This window comes from Miscanthus floridulus, chromosome 4, assembly GCF_019320115.1.
Source record: "Miscanthus floridulus cultivar M001 chromosome 4, ASM1932011v1, whole genome shotgun sequence".
NCBI classification, from domain to species: domain Eukaryota; kingdom Viridiplantae; phylum Streptophyta; class Magnoliopsida; order Poales; family Poaceae; genus Miscanthus; species Miscanthus floridulus.
Window position 1 is genome coordinate 35,665,498 of NC_089583.1, and position 19,117 is coordinate 35,684,614.

Here is a 19,117-nt window from a genome sequence, read left to right on the forward strand (position 1 = left end):
AGGTAGCAAACTAATGAATTGGCCTGTTTACATGACACAAGGTACAGTTAACAACCAAAATAAACAATCCAGTACCACAGCTTTGTCAACATCGCACTGCAGAGAAAACAAATGAATAGTTAACAATAGCTGAAGAAGTGCCATGTGTTCAATCATGCTAAAATAGTCTATTCAAATTTATGATACATTGTCAAAACCATACCTTGACTTTTCATGGTGCCAAAATCCTCTATCAAATCGCCAATGTTTCACTTGGTTTTTCTGACCAGTAAAACTTCTGGTAGTGATGCAGGATCAAGTTCCAAGTAACCACAAAGATGGTCGTTTTCATTTGTCAAGCGGAAGGCAGGAATCTGATGAGAGAACATAACCAAGTCACTCCTTGCTATTCTCATGGAACTCCTGGATTCACCTTTCTGCTCTGGCATGAATACTGTGCTAAACCCCTCCACTTTAGTAAGACATGACACTGTTATATTTCCATTAGAAATCTCCATGACCTCGACCAGAAAATATTCACATCTACTGTAATCTTCGAAGCTCCATGCACGGCTCCGGTTCTTGTATATAGCCCATACCTGGCCAGTACATGGAAGGATTTCATATTTTTTTCCCTTTACCCGTCAGCGTCACCTCCATATTGTGAGAGAAGACTTCTGTACAATCATAGATTTCACTTTGCCTGCTGACTTCAAATATTCCACAGCCAATAGACAAACCGTCTTGTGCCAAGCGCTTCTCCACTTGTTCACATGGACAGTGCTCAAGCCACTTTATGTGAATTCTGCAGTCTTCTGAATCGACGCTCTTTATTAAACCATAGTACTTTGGGAACTTGTCAGTATCACAATACAGTGCCCATACTTGCCCTTTCTTGAATTTGTCAAATGATCTCAAACTAGTAAAGTTGCAAAACTCTGTATCAGGGTAACAAAAGCTAGTTGGAGATTCTGGTGGAGAGCTATCATTCCACCCATCACCTCAATGATCAATCACTGAAGCTTCTGAGCCATTATCTTGTTCAATCTTTGTATTCTGATTCAATTTCTCAACTTCATCCTTCACATCTGTACCAGTACCATCCTGACTCTGTTCGGTCTTTCCAACTGGCACTTTACAAGAGCTGGTAGATGAAACATTACATGCAGTGTTACCATCTCTGGTGCTCATAAAACTGCTGTCAAGGTTCACAGGAGTAAACGCTTTCTCCAAATTAGAAAGTAGTGATGCAGTATCCAGCTCAAGAGCACCATTTGGGATGTGTTTCCTCTCAGTTTCTGCCAACCTGTGAAAAGGGATGCTGTGCGAGAAACTAAGGGTGTTGCCACTAGGTATCAGAAATGGTGCTTCATTGCTTGATTGAACAAATAAGCTGACAAAACCTTTAATCTTTACCAAGGGAACCACATAAGTGCCTAAACCCGTAGCAAAGTCTGAGGTGATTTCAACAATATCATAATCATAATGCCTATGATCATCGGAATCTGAACTCCACTTGATGTCCCATCCCCTGAAAAGTGCCCAAACTTCACCTTTCTTAGGATAGATCTCATATCTGTTCCTCTTCCTTCCTTTTGTCCAAGAAACAACATGAGAAAACATCTTGGTATCTTCAGTCAAGAGTGTTGTTCCAACTCTGAAATTTCCACATGCAACAGGCAGCTCCTTAGAAGACCATTCCTTCTCAGCATCACACAAAGGATCATGCTCTAGCCATGTGTACTGCAACATGAAGTTTGGAGAGTAAACCTGATTAATTCGAGCATAGTATCTTGGCATGCCATCAAGATCATCATAAATTGCCCATATCTGATCAACTGTGAATCGATCTGCATCCCTGTTTTTCTCAAAGTCGTAGAAATCTGAATCTGGACATGAAACTGTAATATTGCAGGGAATACTATTGTTCACAGATCTAGCAGCAGCATCGCTTCCGCTTCCAGAAATTGCAGTTTGTTGTTCTCTTTTTGTTCCTTGCAACACATTGTGATTTAAGCCACTGATCACTTCTTCTTTTTCATTTGTCATCTTCTCTTTGCTTGGAATACTATATTTGTGTTGGCTGTTTGCTTCAGCAACTTCATTTTCTGTTGTATGATCACTTTTGCCACCAGTATAGGAAGAATGTTCTTTTCTTATCCTTTTCTTTGCAGGAGAATCAGGAAGATGATCGCTAACCTTTCCACACCCATCAGACCCATCTTCAACAATGACATTATTTCTCTGCTGGCTTGCTATACAAGGATGCTGCCCAGATGTTTTATCTGCACTTGTGGCAGTAAGAACATCATCTTTCGTAGCAACCTGGCTACCATTTATGGCAACAGGATGACTGGATCCTGTAGCTACCTCCTTTCCCTTCATTTGCTCGTTTACTAGATGAACTTTATCAGAATTCACAACTGGTGATTTAGTTCTATCTTCGCCATTTTCATCATTGAATGATGGCCTTGTAATCTTTTCTCTATTACAAGCCCCAGCTTCAGCCATAAGGTTACTGTTTGCAGTTGCATTATTGTTCGGGAAGGCTGCCCCTTGAGAACTCGCTACATTCTTTGATCCTGAATTGAAAGGGGGTTTTGTAGATTGTGGCTGGGTACTGACAGAAGTATTCTTATCCACAACTTTCGGAGATTGCTGTTGATGGTCAGTGACAGGAGTTTGATGACCATTGACAGGGTTTTGCTGACAGGGGGCCCTTTGATAGTAGAGTTTTTGGTCAGATACATGTGTGGGTTGACTCAGAGGACACATTTCCTGTTGCATACCAGATCCACCCCATGGATGAGAATTTACCACATTCTTTGGCCCTGAACTGAAAGGGAATTTCTGTGATCGTTGTTGCTAGTTAATGTCTGGAGTTTGCTTACCAGAGACATCCTGAGGTTGCTGTTGCTGGTTGGGGACAGGAGCTTGATGACCAGTGATAGGATTTTGCTGAGTAGGGACACTCTGGTAATTGTGTTGTTGGTTGGCAAAGTGTGTCCATTGATTTGGGGGGAACATTTGGTGTTGCATCCCAAATCCAGTCAATAGATTTGATGCTTCCACTCCGACAGAAGGTTTCTTAGACAAATCATAAGCAAGGAAATTCTTTGAGCAGATCTGGCACCAGAGAACTTTCATCAACAAACTATATGGATACTGGTATTTGGTTCCACAAGTCAAGCAAATGGTCCAGAAAGTTGAATATCCAGCATCAGTGTTCTCCTTATTGGCCCTCTTAGCAACATAGTCAGTTTTCTTTGATGGTCGTCCACGCTTCTTTGGTGCAGATTTTGGAATAACTGAGTTCCTTTTTTAGTCATGACGCGAGCGGTTTACTTTATCTGTCAGTATCATGTGAGCTTCTCCAATTAGCTTAAAGGCAGCTTCAGCACCCACAAACTTGTTCTTATCTGGATGGAGTAAGAGAGCAAGTTTGCGGTATTGTTTCTTGAGTAACATGTCATCTGCAGTTGTTTCTACTTGAAGGATAACAGCTGAGAAATATTTTCAAGGCCAGGGAAAAGCTTTTGAGCCTTGAGAGCAATCCTTTTAGCACCAGCATAGTCTGCTTCTTGCAGCTTTACCACAGCTAAATCCTTAGCTCTTGAAGCTTCTTCCTTGTTGCACTCCATTCTGATGAACTGCCAAAGAGGGATTGGTTATTAATCTTGTGGAGTATTCTAACAGCAAAGTACATCGTTTGTCTTCATCAAGATCCTGCATAAGCAATAAGAGATCAGTTAGTTCATAGAATTGGAATATTCATACCAGTGTGTGATATATTAGCACTTTAGAACATATCAACTGGGTATGAAAGAGTACAAATATATAATTTCAAAAATAGCATTGCAAATTAAATACTAAGCCTTTCCTCTAAAGAATAAAATCCTATACTTTTGTAAATAATAAGGAGAATATCAATAAAACACAGCGGAAAAATGTTGATTGTTTCTACTAATATTGTGATTTGTTTATTGAACAAAAGAGAATGGATTATGTGAGTTCAAGCTCCTGTCTTTGCCATGTGAAGTCCTATTCTGTTGAATTTTTTCCAATTTCTTTTCATTTTTCTTCATTTCACTATCTAGTGGAATGAGAATTGATGAGACTTGATCCTTTATAGACCTATGTTTTGTCTTTGTATTATTCTTTCATATTTTAACAGCTCTCAACACATGAGATAATTGTGGAATATAAACTCTCGTTGCACATCCCTTCTTACTTGTTTCCTGAAAATAACAACTAGCCATGAGAACATGTCCCCTCTTGAACCTACTGCTTTGACACGCCTCTTTTATGAAAACAGAACATAAGCATATACATATTCATATTTGCCTGCCTTGTTACATTTCATCTGAAATCATGTAATTCCAGTATTCTAACGTTCTATTTTCATACATAATCCTATAACAGAACACCTAAAGTATATTAAGAACAGATCTTGAATGCTTTGCAGACTCATTTGTAACAATATGCTTTTGCCCTCTAACATCTCAGCGATTGCAAATGGAAATTTGGAACACCAACGAGAGCAATCAATTTGAAGATTTAATAACAAAAGATGCAGATATATGAAAGAATGAACTGAACAAGTGTAGATAGTTGGACTAATGTGACCTTTATTGCATTGATGCACTGAGACATACAAACTGACAAGTGATATGTATTCTCGACTATGATGAAATTTGCAAGGAAAACCCAAAAATATTAGGGAAATGAAATATCATATCCATTCTTGTTTGCCAAATAACATCTCTTTAATAGATGTTCCATTACTTCGGTTTATGTAAATGGGACAGACACCAGAAACAGCAAGTAGTACAAACACATATTGTGCTGCAAACAGAACATGGATAAAGTAGTGTTTTAATATAAAGGGAACATCAAATCAGCAAATTTTTGCTCTTGAGTGTACAGAAGCAGACTTCTACAGTTACTCTGCATTCTTTGTCAACCAGCATTTACCAATTGGGCATATCATAACACAACAGTGGTTTTTTCCTTGCCAGAACTACAACTGATAAAGAACCGTTCATAAGATCATATACAACTCCTAAGAATCCAGCAGAACTTAATTGCCTTAACTTTGCCCACTGTACGACAACCTTAAAGCACTTTGAAATTCAGCAAGATTTCATAACAGATCTACATGAGCCTAAATACACTAAGGGAGTAAGGGATGCATAGTTTCCCCAAAAGAATACATCAAACCATATAGGTCGCCACTTCTCTCAGTAAATCCAGTATGATCGACAAAAAAGACACATGAATTCCAGATTTTCTGGCGGCATTTTAATTTAGCAGGTGTGTCAAAAATCCAGAACTACAAAAATCTGCAGAGAGAAAAGCAATAGCTACAAGGATGGGGAATGGAGAAGAATACCGTGCAGTAGACAGTGACGGTGATAGATGGCAGGTGGTGGAGTGGATGCTGGTGGCTTCTTGTTGCATGCAGACTGGCCATACAATGAAAACACAATCATAAGAAATGCACTAATGTTTTTTTTTGAAACAAGAAATGCACTAATGTATGCAGAACCAAAATATAATGAAAACACAATCAATGAGACATTCATTCATTTTTTTTTTTTTTTGCATTGATGTGCCGGCAAATACACCAAAGTGCTATTACAGGTATTCTCTTGATGAAAATTTACATAAAAAACTAAACAAAGATGGGAAATAAATATCACATTTATTCTTGTTTTCCAAATGACACTCCATTTAGATATATCGTAATAAACTTGATTTTGTAATGCGCCCGTTGCACAAAGGCAAAACAGTACAGCACTCTAAGTAGCAAGCAATTCAAACAGGCAATGTGTGAATCACTCAAACGGTCAAACCCACGAGTTTCGGCCAGTGTTCATACTCTTCAAGTTAAATCCTACAAAAATTTAAAACGGATCTACGAGAAACGCCCACCCCTTTTCGCCCCTTCTCTGGTGAAGCCCCGCACGAGGACCACCAAGAGAAAAGTTCCCATCCCTGTTCTCCCGTCTCAGCCAAACGGAATGAACGCTACCACAGAATGCGGAAACACACGCACGCACCCACGCGGCCGCGCACATAGAGACACAGCTGTGGTTCCAAGATTCTGGCCACGACATTCCGTCGGGCGAGCAGGCGTGCGCTGGAGACCTAGAAAAAGGACATCGATTTCGCGGAGAGAAGAGGTGGAGGGACACGCAGACGGAGGCGGCGACGGCGGATGGAGACCGGGCGCGCCACGCTGCGCGCGGGCCGGGACCGGGAGGCGGGTAGGCGGAGGGCGGGAGGGGGGCCGGGGAGTGGAGACGCGCGGTGCTTGGGGTTGAGACCACAGCCTTGTTCGCGCGCCACGCCGCGCCGCTTTGGCCTCCGATCTCTCGCCGCGTTTGAAGCAGATGAAGGAAATCAGGTGGCGCGCAACTTCCCTCCAAAACGAAAAGCCCGCTATGCTCGGCCCCGTTCGGCTTGCTCTTTGGCTTTTTTTTTTTTTTTAGCCGGAATAATATTTTTTTTTTACAATAATATAGTCGGAACAGTGTTTTCAGCCAGTTTCAGTCAAGTTTCAGACCAGCGAACAAAGCCGAAACAGTATTTTTCAGCCAGTTTCAGTCAAGTCTCCCTTTCACAACAACGGGCAAAGAGGGGAAAACGGGTATAGTATTGATTTGCTTCAATCGTCGTTTGATTTCTTTTTTCTTTTTGGGTGGATTCAAAAGTCGTTTGATATTATAGCTAAATTGGAGCCCAGTATTTATAGCTGGCTAATATATCATATTAGATGTGCTATTCTCATGTCTTTGTTTTGTCTAGAGAGGGTTGGTGAAGTTGAGAAGAGCAGTGCAAGGACGAAACAGTAATTTGGCACTCTATATTAGTTAGATTTGGCTAGCTAGCCCCGTTCGCGTGCCCTTAAATTCGGCTTAATCCGTTTATTTTTTCATCTGGAACAATGTTTTTCTCTTACAAATTCATCCAGCATTCTTCCAAACCATTCAGTTTCCTCCAGAATTCAGACAAGCGAACGGAGCCACAATTGTTAGCTAGGCACATCTAACTATTAGCTATCTTATTTAGTTGGACCTGTTCGGATCCATAGTAAATTATTATTAGAAATAGTGGATCCAGACGGGGGTTTAGTTATTTAAATTCTTTTCTAGTTCGGAAATGCTACATTTTTCTAGTCACCTTCAAAACCAAAAATCCAATTGTTTCTGCTCTTACATCTTTGGCAACAGCTAAGCTCTTCACGAAGCAGACATACTCCTAGACTTTATTTGGTTATTAACATATCATAGTTAACACCAGCTGGTTAGCTATTATGTGGGTTGTATATGGTTGAAATATTGAAAATGTCTAATGCCTTGTCATTGTTTTGTCTAGAGAGGATTAACAAAGCTAGAGAAAAGGGAGCAATGGAAGGACAAAATAGTATTTTGGCAATATATCAGCAGAATTTGGCTAGCTAATGAGATAGATATTAGTTGGCTTATTAGTTGAAGTTGTTTGGCATATCTCTAGTTTGATTATCAATGGAGTGATTCGGGGGTAGGTGGAAAGTGATCCTAGTGGAGATTGAATGAGGAGGTTTTTTTTAGCTCTTAGAGTAAATGGAGAAGTGATTCATATATGTTCCCACTAGAATCTGATTAGAATTTTGTTGTTTAGCTCAATGAGAAGTGATTCTCATAGAAAAGTCACTTCTTGTAAAACCAAAAGTCCAGTTGATTCAGATCTCACATCTTTGGCAACAACTAACCTCTTTGCCAGACAGGCAATATGGGAGAATTTGATTGTTTTGCTCCAAAATCTTAGCAGGACTATAAGCCAGGTTGGTTATTTAAACCTCCACAAAGCAAATCCAAGTATTTCTTATAAATAATTTGCTAATCCAATAAGTTTAGCGAGTTAACAAAATGAATAGCAACCTTAATTTATTTCCCCCTCCAATAGTTTCATATATTAGCTTCCTAAATGATTTTGCTTGGGAACTCAAAACTATTTCTAACCAACCAAATATTTTTTTTAACAGTTCCTTTGTCTCTTACTATTTTCTCACCTAAAACCCTTTATTTTCTTAATTTATTCATGCGTTCAATTTCCTCCAATCTCCCAAGAAACACTTTGGACGAGGAGCGAATACGGATCGACTGCGTAAACTTACAAGTTGGAGAGAATATTTGGCAACTTTTTTATTTTTAAAGAGCTCTTTCACCAAATTATTGGAGATTTTTTTAAATTTTTTATTAAAAGGTCAAAATAGGGAGATATTTTTAAAGAACTCTTGAGGATGCTCTTAGGACATACTCCCTCCTTCTCGAAAAGGAAGACGTTATGAGATGCGTGCAGATCAAACTTTCTTAATTCTGACTAGGTTTATAGAAAATACGTGCAATATTTATACCTCTAAATAAGTTTATTATAAAAATATATTCAACGATCTATCTAATAATACTAATTATGTATTATAAATATAGATATAAATATTTTTTTATATATAATTGGTCATAGTTAAAAAGTTTGAGATAGAGGGATTATATGGTACTTCTCTCTCTCTCTCTCTCTTTTGGGTCGGGGGGGGGGGGGGGGGCAAGGGGATAGAGGCGGAGGGAGGGAACAGCGGCCAAGCATCTCCCCTCCTAACTTGCTAGCGCCTTAAATCCTGGAATAAATCTAGAAAAATATGGGCACCCGTGCCAAGTTAATTCTGGAATAAATTCAGGGAAATGCAAGCACCCGTGCCAAGTCAAGGACTTAAACCCGGATGGGCAGGTTCCACCACAAGGAACCTAACCAACTGAGCTAGGCTGTTCACGCGCTATTGCATAGATGATCCCGTAGTATATCCTTTAGTTATTAGACTAATCAAGACGCTTAAGTCAGTTTATCCCCAGCTAGCCCTAACTTGAGCTTGTTTGTTTTTCAAACATGGTATGTTTAAATTCACTCCGGTGGCATGTGTTCTAGGGCAAATCTAGGGCAGCCAGCCTTTGGGGTTTTACTTGGCCCACATGAAAGAAGCTTCTTCTTAGGTGCAATATTGTGAGTGGTCTTTCCTGTACACCGAGTTAAAGAAAACAGAAAAAAATCTAGTTTTCTCGCCTCTCTTGGCAACAAACAACATTGTCGCCAAATAGGTAATTTGACAAAAGATCACATTGATTTTGCTCCAAACTAAGACAATTTTAATATAGGTTGGTTACTTAAGCTTTCTAGGTTTTATACATGCCTCTTCCTATAGCCAATGAGTAGGTCACCAAGACATTACGCATTTAAGGATTTACCGTTAATTACTAGCATAAAACATAAGGGAGATATAGAAGCACGACCCTAGCTTCGATTTGACCTAAACACACTATACACATTCTATGGGTTATACTTCCTTGTCCTCAAATAAATCAGTTTCTAAAGTTATCTTGAGTTAGAAAAAAGAACACCAGGATATATGACATCAAATTAGTATTACTAGATACATCATAAATATTGGTGTGTGTTTAAAAAATCTAGTTAAACTTAAAAAGGATTGACTTAACAACTCCAGAAGTTGATTTATTTAGAGACGGATAGAGCACTTGTGACATGTGTACCCCACGTCCCCACGCGCAATGCTTTATAATATTCCAATGATGATTAACTCTACCTAAGAACCACATTCTCATATCTATGAGTGCCTTGACCTTTTGTAATCTTGGATTTTGTATATTATTGTAGTTTCCTTTTAGACACTTGTACATAATCTATCTTCTATTTATAAAATTGATTTCACTGAGGCTTTTGCCCATAGTTTCCGGTAAAAAAAACATCGGTTTACGCATCGTCCATATGCAATCATGAATTGTTGATGTTTGCATCGCTCATTCATCATGTGCAGGGACTGAAGAATAATTCGGTCTGGTTTTAGGTGCAAATCTAGTTGTGCCAATTTTCAAATTTCACTGAATACACCAGGAAAAAAAAGATAGATATATATGGTCAAGACTCAAGAGGCACATTGTACGTGCAAATCTAGTTTCACGTGCTTCAGTTGCAAGAGTACAGCTGATTGGTTTGAAACCTTTTTGACAAAGGTCACTGGAATATTTTACCAAGGTTCAGCTAGCTTGAAACTGGTTGTTTCAGCTTCAATTAAACAACAGAACTACTCAACTACGCAGCTCATGCAGTAGAGTGTTTGGCTGAACTTGATTATTTACTGTTTATACTGAAAAACACTATTTATACTGGAATATTGTGAGAGAAAAATACTGCTCCGGCTAAAGAAAAAAAAAACAGAACAAGCTGTCAGCCGAACAGGCTTGGCTTGCAACTTCACATACCCTTATAAGGCGATGATAACCAAACTGAATTCTGCACCGTTGTGAGGGTTGCTTACGAGTAAAGAATCAGCTCCCCTTTTGCAACACTTCTGTTAGGAACTGGTAGTGGGCTTGGCCCAAGTGCGTGGCCCAGTTGCAAGGGAACAGGGCATGGCGGGTGAACTGCTTTCCTGTAACTGAGTAACAGAACCCTCCCACAGAACCTGCCGTGTTAGATTCAGAAGAAAAAGAACCTGCCGTGCTCTCCTCCCTTTCTCTGTGTTCTTGCTGACTCCCCGTCTAAATTGCTATGTAGCTACCGAGTTCATAACAACTTCTTACCTCCGCACTCATCATTTCAATTCTGTAATCCATTTGCCTCAGCTTATTGGAATACCTACTTCACTACATCAGTGTGGTAATAAAAAAATACGAAGCTCTCCTTCGTATTCGAGAAAAAAAACTACATCCGAGTAGGAAACTTTGTACTGACGCCTTCATCCACACTTACCCGTACTGATTTCCATTCAAGCCTTGTGAAGAAGCATTCCTCCATACTCCCTCTGTCCCTAAATAATTATTGTTTTTTTATTTTCAAGCTAGAAAGTTTGACTAGATTTATAAAAAAATACGTGCAACATTTGTATCTCCAATAAATTTATTATGAAAATAAATTCAACGGTCTATATAACGATACTAATTATGTATCATAAAATACTAATATTGCTTTATATAAAAATTAGTAAGAGTTATTTTTTTAGGAAGCGAGATCGACAGTTATCTATCCATTGATACGTCTTCATTGTCGTTACTGTATCTAATGTAAGGCAGATGACATCTGGTTGATGTGTACCTCCCTGGACACACCAATTAGTTGTTCATTGTGCACGTCTTTCGTTAGCACTGCAATTATGGTTCTCACCGCCACTGTACTTTGACTAGCACCATCATCCATCGTGGCCTCGTTTGGCAGGAGCACAGCAGCACTTGGCGATGAGCTGTGCCCAGTTGGGCCGCCGCCGCCGGCGTCCGTCCGCTCCCTCGGCGCCGCGTTCGCTTCTCTCTCCTTCCTTTTATTATTAGTTATCTCTCTCTGTCTGTCTGCGCCTCCCTCTCCGTTTCTCTCACGCGCACAACAGGACAGCTCACGGGCTCTCTGCCTCCGTCCTTCCTCTCCCCCGTTCCCCACCGCCGCCGCCGCTTGCATACGCCATGGCTAAGCTCGCGCTGGCCGTCCTCCTCCTGCTGCTGACCGTGGCGGCGTCCGCGTCGGCCGCCGGCGGGAGCCACCTGGACCTGGACCTGGGCTTCCTCTCCTCGGGGGGCCGGAGCCGGAGGGAGTGCCGCGGCACGGTGGGCGAGTGCCTCGCCGAGGAGTCCGCCCTGGACCTGGGGGAGTCCGCCGAGTCCCACCGCCGCGCGCTCTACGGCGGCGGCGGGTACATCAGCTACCGCGCTCTACAGCGGGGCAACGTTCCCTGCTCCCGCCGCGGCGCCAGCTACTACAACTGCCGCCCCGGCGCGCAGGCCAACCCCTACCACCGCGGCTGCTCCCGCATCACCCGCTGCCGCGGCTGAGGCTGAGGCGCCGGATCCGCCCGACCGCCCCACCGCTACCGCTGCTGCCGACTGCCGTGACGTTTACAAGTACTACTAGAGCTATGGATTTTTTTTTTAAGTTAGTTAAGGGGAGGGAGATCGATGGATTCATGTCCTCTTCTTTGGATTGATTTGATTGTTACTCCGTAAAACAGATTCAGAATTTGCTTTGCTGATTGCCGCCTGGCCATTATTGATGAATGACCATGGTCTGGAGCGCCACTCCTGGCTCCCTGCTATCTCTTATGTTCCATCTCACCTGCATTGCTTGCAGGAATGGAGGAGTGCCCCCAGAACACCATCACCACCACCACCACCACCATGGAAGGAGGAAGAACATGCGTCCTTGTTTTGAATCAATCTCATGGTTTTCTACTCGCTAAACATGTTCGGCACTACAGCGTCTTCAGGGTGGATCAGAGGATAGTGATAGCCAAGTTGCGTCGCGTGTGTTTGATTGGTGCCATTGCATTTGACCACAGTATCGTCAGGTAGTCCAACTCCATGAGACGAGTTGCATACATTCTCAGATCGTGAAATCACAAGCATCTACTAGTTTTTTTAGGGAAAGAAAAAAAACATATAAGCATCTGCCATGGCTGTGTCTCAACCCTTGCGATTTCTGCGGATTCTGCTGAGAGCTTGGCACGTCGTCTACAAGCAGATGAAACGAAAGTGTGGAACCATTTTAGGGTCTGTTTTCAGGGTCTGTTTGAAACAAAGGAATGCAAAATAGAGGAAAGAAAAAAAAACGCAATGCAAAATAGAGGAAAGAAAAAAAAATGCAGGAATATGATATATGTGTTTTGGAAAAACAGATGAAAGGAAAAACACAGGAAAATATAGATTGAGGTGTTTGGAACACATGAATTGTAACACAGGATTCTCAAAACATGAGATATGATTAAAAGAGATGAACATTTGTTTTTGTTATTCAAGTAAAACTTTAATTAACAAATAAACATATGTGATTACTACTTCGACGGGTACTACGTGTGTCAGAACCAAACAAATATATAAATTTGATTGCTAATCATAGAAATATTTTTTTAGAATTCTATGTTTGTCAATTAATCTTCTGCCATAAGTGCATGTTTAATTTAAATGAAATCCTCTAGGCTCTAGCACTGTGATGGCATTGGTCTTCTATCCCCTCGTGCTCTCACTTACATGTGGGGCCTACTATCTAGGGTTATTTGACCACAGTTCAGAGCCATTCTCATCCACTCGTTTGCGTTCTGTTTTTGTTGGGTCTCTTCCGTCTCGCAGTCTCTCTCTTGGTTGCTGCGCCGCCGCCGACGCAGCCACTGCCGCCGCCGTCGTCGCCCCTCCGGCAGCCAGTGCCCCTCGCGCGGCCATCGTCCAGCACTGCCGCTGGCCTGCCAGCCACCCGCGGCCATGGACGGATGGCCACGAGCTCAAGCAAAAAGATGCACATTTGCTTCTACCGGCTTCTTTTAACCTCTACGCGCGCGACCGTCTCGGGCATATGCGAAAACTTTGGATCAGAGTGGATTTTTTCGATCCTGCGTTTTGTGAATGGAAGTGTTCCTTTCCAGAGGAACGGCAAGTTCGATTCCTTTTGTTCCAAATGGCACATGACGTCATCAATGGAGGAACTGCATTCCTTTGAAATTCCTTTTCAATTCATACAATCCAAACAGGCCCTTATTTCCCAAACACTGTAGTATGTCCTACGGTGGATTGTAGTATTCGTTTTTGGATGGTGGGTGAGAGGAATAAGTGCCGTGTCCTGCGGCGTTGCGAGTTGTGACGCAGCAACTTTATCAACCATGCTTATCATAATACAGTCTTTTTCTTTCATAACAAAACAGCATCAGTCGGCTTATAAGCCACAGAAATGATCCAGCGAACAGGCGCGCCATGTGGATTTGCTATTTGTTTATCGAGGGAATAAATGACCTGTTTATTGTTTGTCAGCAGAGTAGCTGTAAACTCTTTTCTAGTATTTATAAAATCAATTTCACCGAGGCTTTTGCCCCATGGTTTCCCGTAAAAAAAGAACAAATCTTGCATCGTCCATATGCAATCATGAACTGTTGATATTTCCATCGCTCATTCATCATGTGCAGGGACTGAAGAATAATTTGGTTCTGGTTTTAAGTGCAAATCTAGCTGTGCCAATTTAAATATCAATTAAGACATCAGGAAAAAGAGATACATATGGTCAAGACTCAAGAAGCACATTGCAAAAGCAAATCTAGTTTCACATGCTTCCACTTGCAAGAGTTCAGCTGATTACGGAGGTCCAACTAGCTAGAAACTGGTTGTTTCAGCTTCAATTAAACAACACAATTGCTCAACTAAACAGCTCATGCAGTAGAGCGTGCAAAGAATTTTACAAGGACTGAAGGACTGCCAAGAACGATTGGCTTACAATTTCACATACCATTACAAGGATGATAACCAAACTGAAATCTGCACCCTTGTGAGGATTGCTTACGAGCAAAGAATAAGCTCCCCTTTTTCAGCACTTCTTACCTCTGCACTCGTCATTTCAGTTCTGATTTCGGTTTGCCTCAGCTCATTGATACTTACATCAGTGGCATTGCTTATTCTGCCTCTTTCTTCGCCAATTGTGTTACTACCTTCCGTTATGTTCTCAGAGGAGCTAAGCCACTCTGCCTCTTTCTCTGAGGGAGGAGAACTTCTACTGTCACCTTCATCAACACTTTCCCTCACTGATTTCCATTCTAGCCTTCTTACGAAGCATTCCTCAATATCATCCAGTGATACGTCTTCATTGTCGTTACTGAATCTAACGTAAGGCAAATGACAATCGGTTGATGTGTGCCTCCTGGACACACCAATCAGATGCTCATTGTCTACTCTTAGTGCAGCGTCCTTGTCAATATCTTTTGGTCTTTCGGTAGCACTGCAAATATAGTTCTCACTGCCACTGTCATTTTCCTCATCCTGTTGGTCATGGCCATCCTCCTCCTCACCAAGTTCATCAGATAAAGATGACGAAGATGAAAATGAAGAATAGGCTCCTGCATCATCATCCTCACGTTCCCGAAGTGTTTTCAGAATCAAGGTTTTGAGCAAGTTCATGACTTGAACAGCATGCATCAGAGCTGTCAGAGGATCGGACATCTGATTGGAGGGAAATTTCGATTTTCTTGTTAGCACATGTCATGTCAGCAAACAAGGTTGATGTGTTAGAGGACTTGATTGACAAGAAGTAAGTACCTGTGTCATATTAGGTGCAAAAACCATGGCAACATTTCTTGCATTCATCTTATTTGACTCCTCTTCCTCAACAACATCAGCCATGAGCTCAACAACCCAATGAAGAAGTGCAGCCTGGGTTGCTGGAAGAAGCTTCACGAGCTCAATGCATTGCTCCTCTGTGTTGCAGTGAAGGACTTGCTCAGGTGAGAGCCTGTCAAGCACACCCTCAGGGAGTTCTCTGAACCAGGCCTGATTCATATGGACATTACATAATGTAAAAGATCAGACAAAAGGAGATTCAACGACATTGCTCTATTCATGGTTCAGCATTTACTACAGTACCGAGTTCTAATGACACAATTAAGTATAATAGAATTATTACCACACAGACATGTATTGTTTGTTTCTTTTTTTTTAAAAAAAAAGGTGCGTGCAATGGAAAAAAGAGAAAAAAATGCAAACAAGATATCTGTGGACCACAAATTTTGATGTACAGGGTTGAACTAAACTGACAAGAAGCATAAATCAGATGTTCTGAACAATCAAAGGTTAACTGTTAACTTAAGGGTTATAGCATCTCAGTCCATACCTAATACTCAATCTGTACTACTACACTCCATTAGTGGAGCTCACAATATGTAGAGGACCTCATGTGCCATATGGGTTTTGATACACTGAACAACATGTATGCAATTTCAATTGGGGGCGTGGTCTACCACTTAATCACAACATACTGAGTAAAGTTCTGAAAGTTTAGAATAAACATTTTTCAATGGAAAAAAAATCAACAGCAACTCATACAGTATTTGAAATCTTTGATAAAAGATTGTAAAAGTAGCGTGCATTTGTAACGCAATAGCATTTCAGGAGAGGAATTTCAATACTAACACCTAACGAATTCAGTTTGGCTCCTTCCAATTGAAGACTGACAGGACTGAACAAGTTTGGCCTATGTTGTGTCAATGTCTCAATATGCCTCTTACAGAAAAGTTAAGCTACCTTCTTGAACTAGAAAATACTTGAATGATCATTCTTTGAGATTAATACTACTTACTACTTGATCCTAGACCACTAAACGTTAGAAGATGCAGAATATTGTTCCATGTCTTGATACTATCACAACATTAGGCTCACCTTCCAACTTGCCACGACATTATCGAACAACTTTTGTTTCAGTGTTCCTCTTTATGAGAAGTTTGAGAGTAGTAAGGCACAAGTGCTTGCTAATTCCTAGGGTAAATCTCTACTGGTGATCATTGATTGTTTGATTTACACGCAAATTCAAATAAATGATAGAATTTAAATGCTAGTACATAAGTTATCAGCTGTTTATTGCTCAGCTACACAAACATGGCATTGCCAAATACCTTGATCAAACTAGCAAGGCAATGCACGTCGATGTCGTCAGGCACGATGCCGCTGTTGAGCTGCTCCCTGACATGCTCCTCCTGGCTGTTCTCCGGGGTGATCCGGAAGATCCCCTCTGCCTGAAATTGCAAAAGTAATTTAAACGGTTGAATTCGACTGCGCTCGGACACTATTTACAACTCCCAAGCCCCAAACTGAATGGCTCAAACAGCCGGAATACTCCTGCCTTGAGTCCATCCTGGGCATACAGCCTCTCTAGCATGAGCAGAAGGATCTTGGGCACCGAGTTCCCCTTGTCATCGTAGCCACACTGCATCGACTCCGGCGACACCCCGAACACGCTGGCGCTGCACGAATTCAAAAGGAAACATAAAAAATCGTGCTAGGGACAGAGCATCCGGGCATCAGCATCAGCTGGGCGCACCGGCGCAGGAGTAGAGAGAGCAGAGCTGGGGTTCCCAGACCCGAACCAACCTGGCGCTGGGGACCTGGCCGGGGATCTCGAGCTCGAACTCGACGGGGAGGCCGAGGAAGCCGTGGAGGCGGTCGAAGGTGACGTGCGCGACGTGGCGGACGTCGGTGGGCCAGCCGATCTTCATCCCCCAGGCCGCGCCCGCTGGGTCGTCGGCGTCCGCCATCTGGCACGGTAGCACCACCGACTTGCGGAGCGCGGCCAGCACCAGCGCCAGCACCTGCCCCTGCCCCTGTCCTTGCCCCTGCCCCTGCTGCTGCCCGTCCTCCGCCTTCCCCTCGCTTCCCGCACCACCACCCTCGCCACAGCCGTTGGAGCTGGGCACCATCATCACCTCAACCATGGTCACTCGCTGCGGTCGTGGCACTGGCACCTCACGGGCGCTTGGTGGAGCTGAGCTGAGCCGAGCCGAGGTGAGTGACGGCAGGCAACCTCGATTTGGGGAAAGCGGTGGCCTTTTAAACGCAGACAGTCAGGGGGATGGTGCTTTTGGCTTTGTGTCGTTGCGGTTGCGATCCGCGATTTTGAATTGGGGGAAAGCTCGTGGGGGCCCGGGCCCAGACGGGAGGGAGCTCCAACGGCCGTGAAATTCAAATGTCCGGCAAGTTTTTGCACATGGGTACCTTGATCTTTACCTTATCACAAGACAACTGCCTTCAGGGACCCTGTGAAGATAAGGAGTTTTACTGGATAATTATTTCCAAAGATTAGTTTAATAACGAACATAAAGGGGATGGTTTCATTTCAGAAAATTCTTATTGTGTTCGAAACATATTTCTTATGCAACAAGTGTTTGACTCAGGGATGATGGTCAACGGGATGGGCCGATCCCACTTTAGCAAGAATCTACTTCGGAGACATGAAATGGAATTCTACCTAGAGGGGAAGATTTCCTCAAGATGTGAGATGACCATGTCCCTCTGAAACAACAAACGAGCGAGCATGTTCACCTTTGTTCCCATCTGTGCGGACGCGATGGAGCACGCGTGTAAGCACACAAACAGAGGTGAGGGTGGAGGGGCAGGTGAGGGAGACAAGGATGGAGGGGCAAGCCGTAGCCATGGAGGTGAGGGTGGAGCAGCGGGTTAGCCACGAGTGCTGGCAACGACACGGAGGGGTGAGTGCCAGCTGTAGGAGCCACCAAGTGCTGGCACCGTCCTCCATGCAGAGTACGGGTGCGAACAAATGGGAGGAAGTAGAAACAAGAAGGAAATGAAGAAGAAAGGAAGGGAAAAAAGAAAGAAAGAGGCTACAGGTAGGCCTCACAGGTCAGATGCATAATCTCACCTTTTAGTGTCCCCAAACAAAACACAAAATATGGACAGTATATCCACCTCTAAAAATTGGGATGGGACCGTCCCATCCACCATGTCTCCAAACCAAGCGCAAAATTAAATCTAACAGAATTTTTCTAGTCTGAATGCGAATTTTGGTAGTTTTGCAAATATGTAGCATAGCACTGACAAAACCTCTACACCTAAAAATATTTTAAAATAATCATCTACTGGTGATACCAAATACATCCCGACTCCACTTCGGCTCCCCTTCTGCGTTTACAAGCAACAAATATGAAGTCTAGATCTGACACGAACTCCTTCCTATGAAGACTTGATCCGACACGAACTCTTTCCGCATCTGATTTCAACGTCGTTGTGTCTACGCGTGCAAGTATGTTATTATTTCGTCCAATCGTGCGCACCCCCAAAAACTCCGATGAGCACGCGCACACCGAAACCGATGAGCTGTTCGGCTAGCATTAATGGCACACTGTAGCAGCTGAAAAACACTATAGCAGCTGATTTTTTTAAAGAGAAAAACACTGCTCCGGCTGAAAAAAAAAACTGACCAGCCAGCCGATTGTGCCCAGCCGAACAAGCGCCTGAGTCTCATACCCTGTGTTCGTGCAACTCCTCCACAGACGTCTGCACTATGGCCCTGTTTGGTTCCGCTCATCGCGCGTTCGCGACGGGAGAAGCAGAATAATCCCGCCAAACGGCTCGCGACGGTCTCCATCGCAAATGCGGCGTTTGCGTTCGATTTCCTCTCCGCAACGGCGATTGGAAAAGCGATCGAAGCGCTGCGATTTGGAAAACGCGAGTCGCGTTCCCGAGCGCTCGCCCGGGTCTCCGCCTCTGCTCGCACCTCCGCACGCCAGCAAATTCGCCGGCCGCCGGAGCTCCTCCTTGCCTGGAGCTCCTCCCCCTCGCCGGGA

General features: G+C 42.9%; 2 protein-coding genes and 1 pseudogene across 2 annotated transcripts; 1 reads left to right on the top strand and 2 right to left on the bottom strand.

The window, feature by feature from the left end:
* Positions 1-248: 248 nt before the first annotated feature.
* LOC136551315 (uncharacterized) lies at positions 249-3,620 on the bottom strand (annotated as a pseudogene).
* Positions 3,621-11,275: 7,655 nt separating this feature from the next.
* LOC136551317 (rapid alkalinization factor-like) lies at positions 11,276-12,351 on the top strand. Its single transcript, XM_066542888.1, has 2 exons — positions 11,276-11,918; positions 12,145-12,351. Exon 1 carries the CDS (start codon positions 11,484-11,486, stop codon positions 11,847-11,849), a length of 366 nt encoding a protein of 121 aa, XP_066398985.1. The 5' UTR covers positions 11,276-11,483; the 3' UTR covers positions 11,850-11,918; positions 12,145-12,351.
* A 1,696-nt stretch (positions 12,352-14,047) lies between these two features.
* LOC136551318 (rho GTPase-activating protein 2-like) lies at positions 14,048-17,248 on the bottom strand. Its single transcript, XM_066542889.1, has 5 exons — positions 16,908-17,248; positions 16,660-16,780; positions 16,433-16,552; positions 15,084-15,314; positions 14,048-14,987 (listed from the first exon to the last, which is right to left on the bottom strand). Exons 1-5 carry the CDS (start codon positions 17,246-17,248, stop codon positions 14,331-14,333), a joined length of 1,470 nt encoding a protein of 489 aa, XP_066398986.1. The 3' UTR covers positions 14,048-14,330.
* Between the last annotated feature and the right edge of the window lie 1,869 nt (positions 17,249-19,117).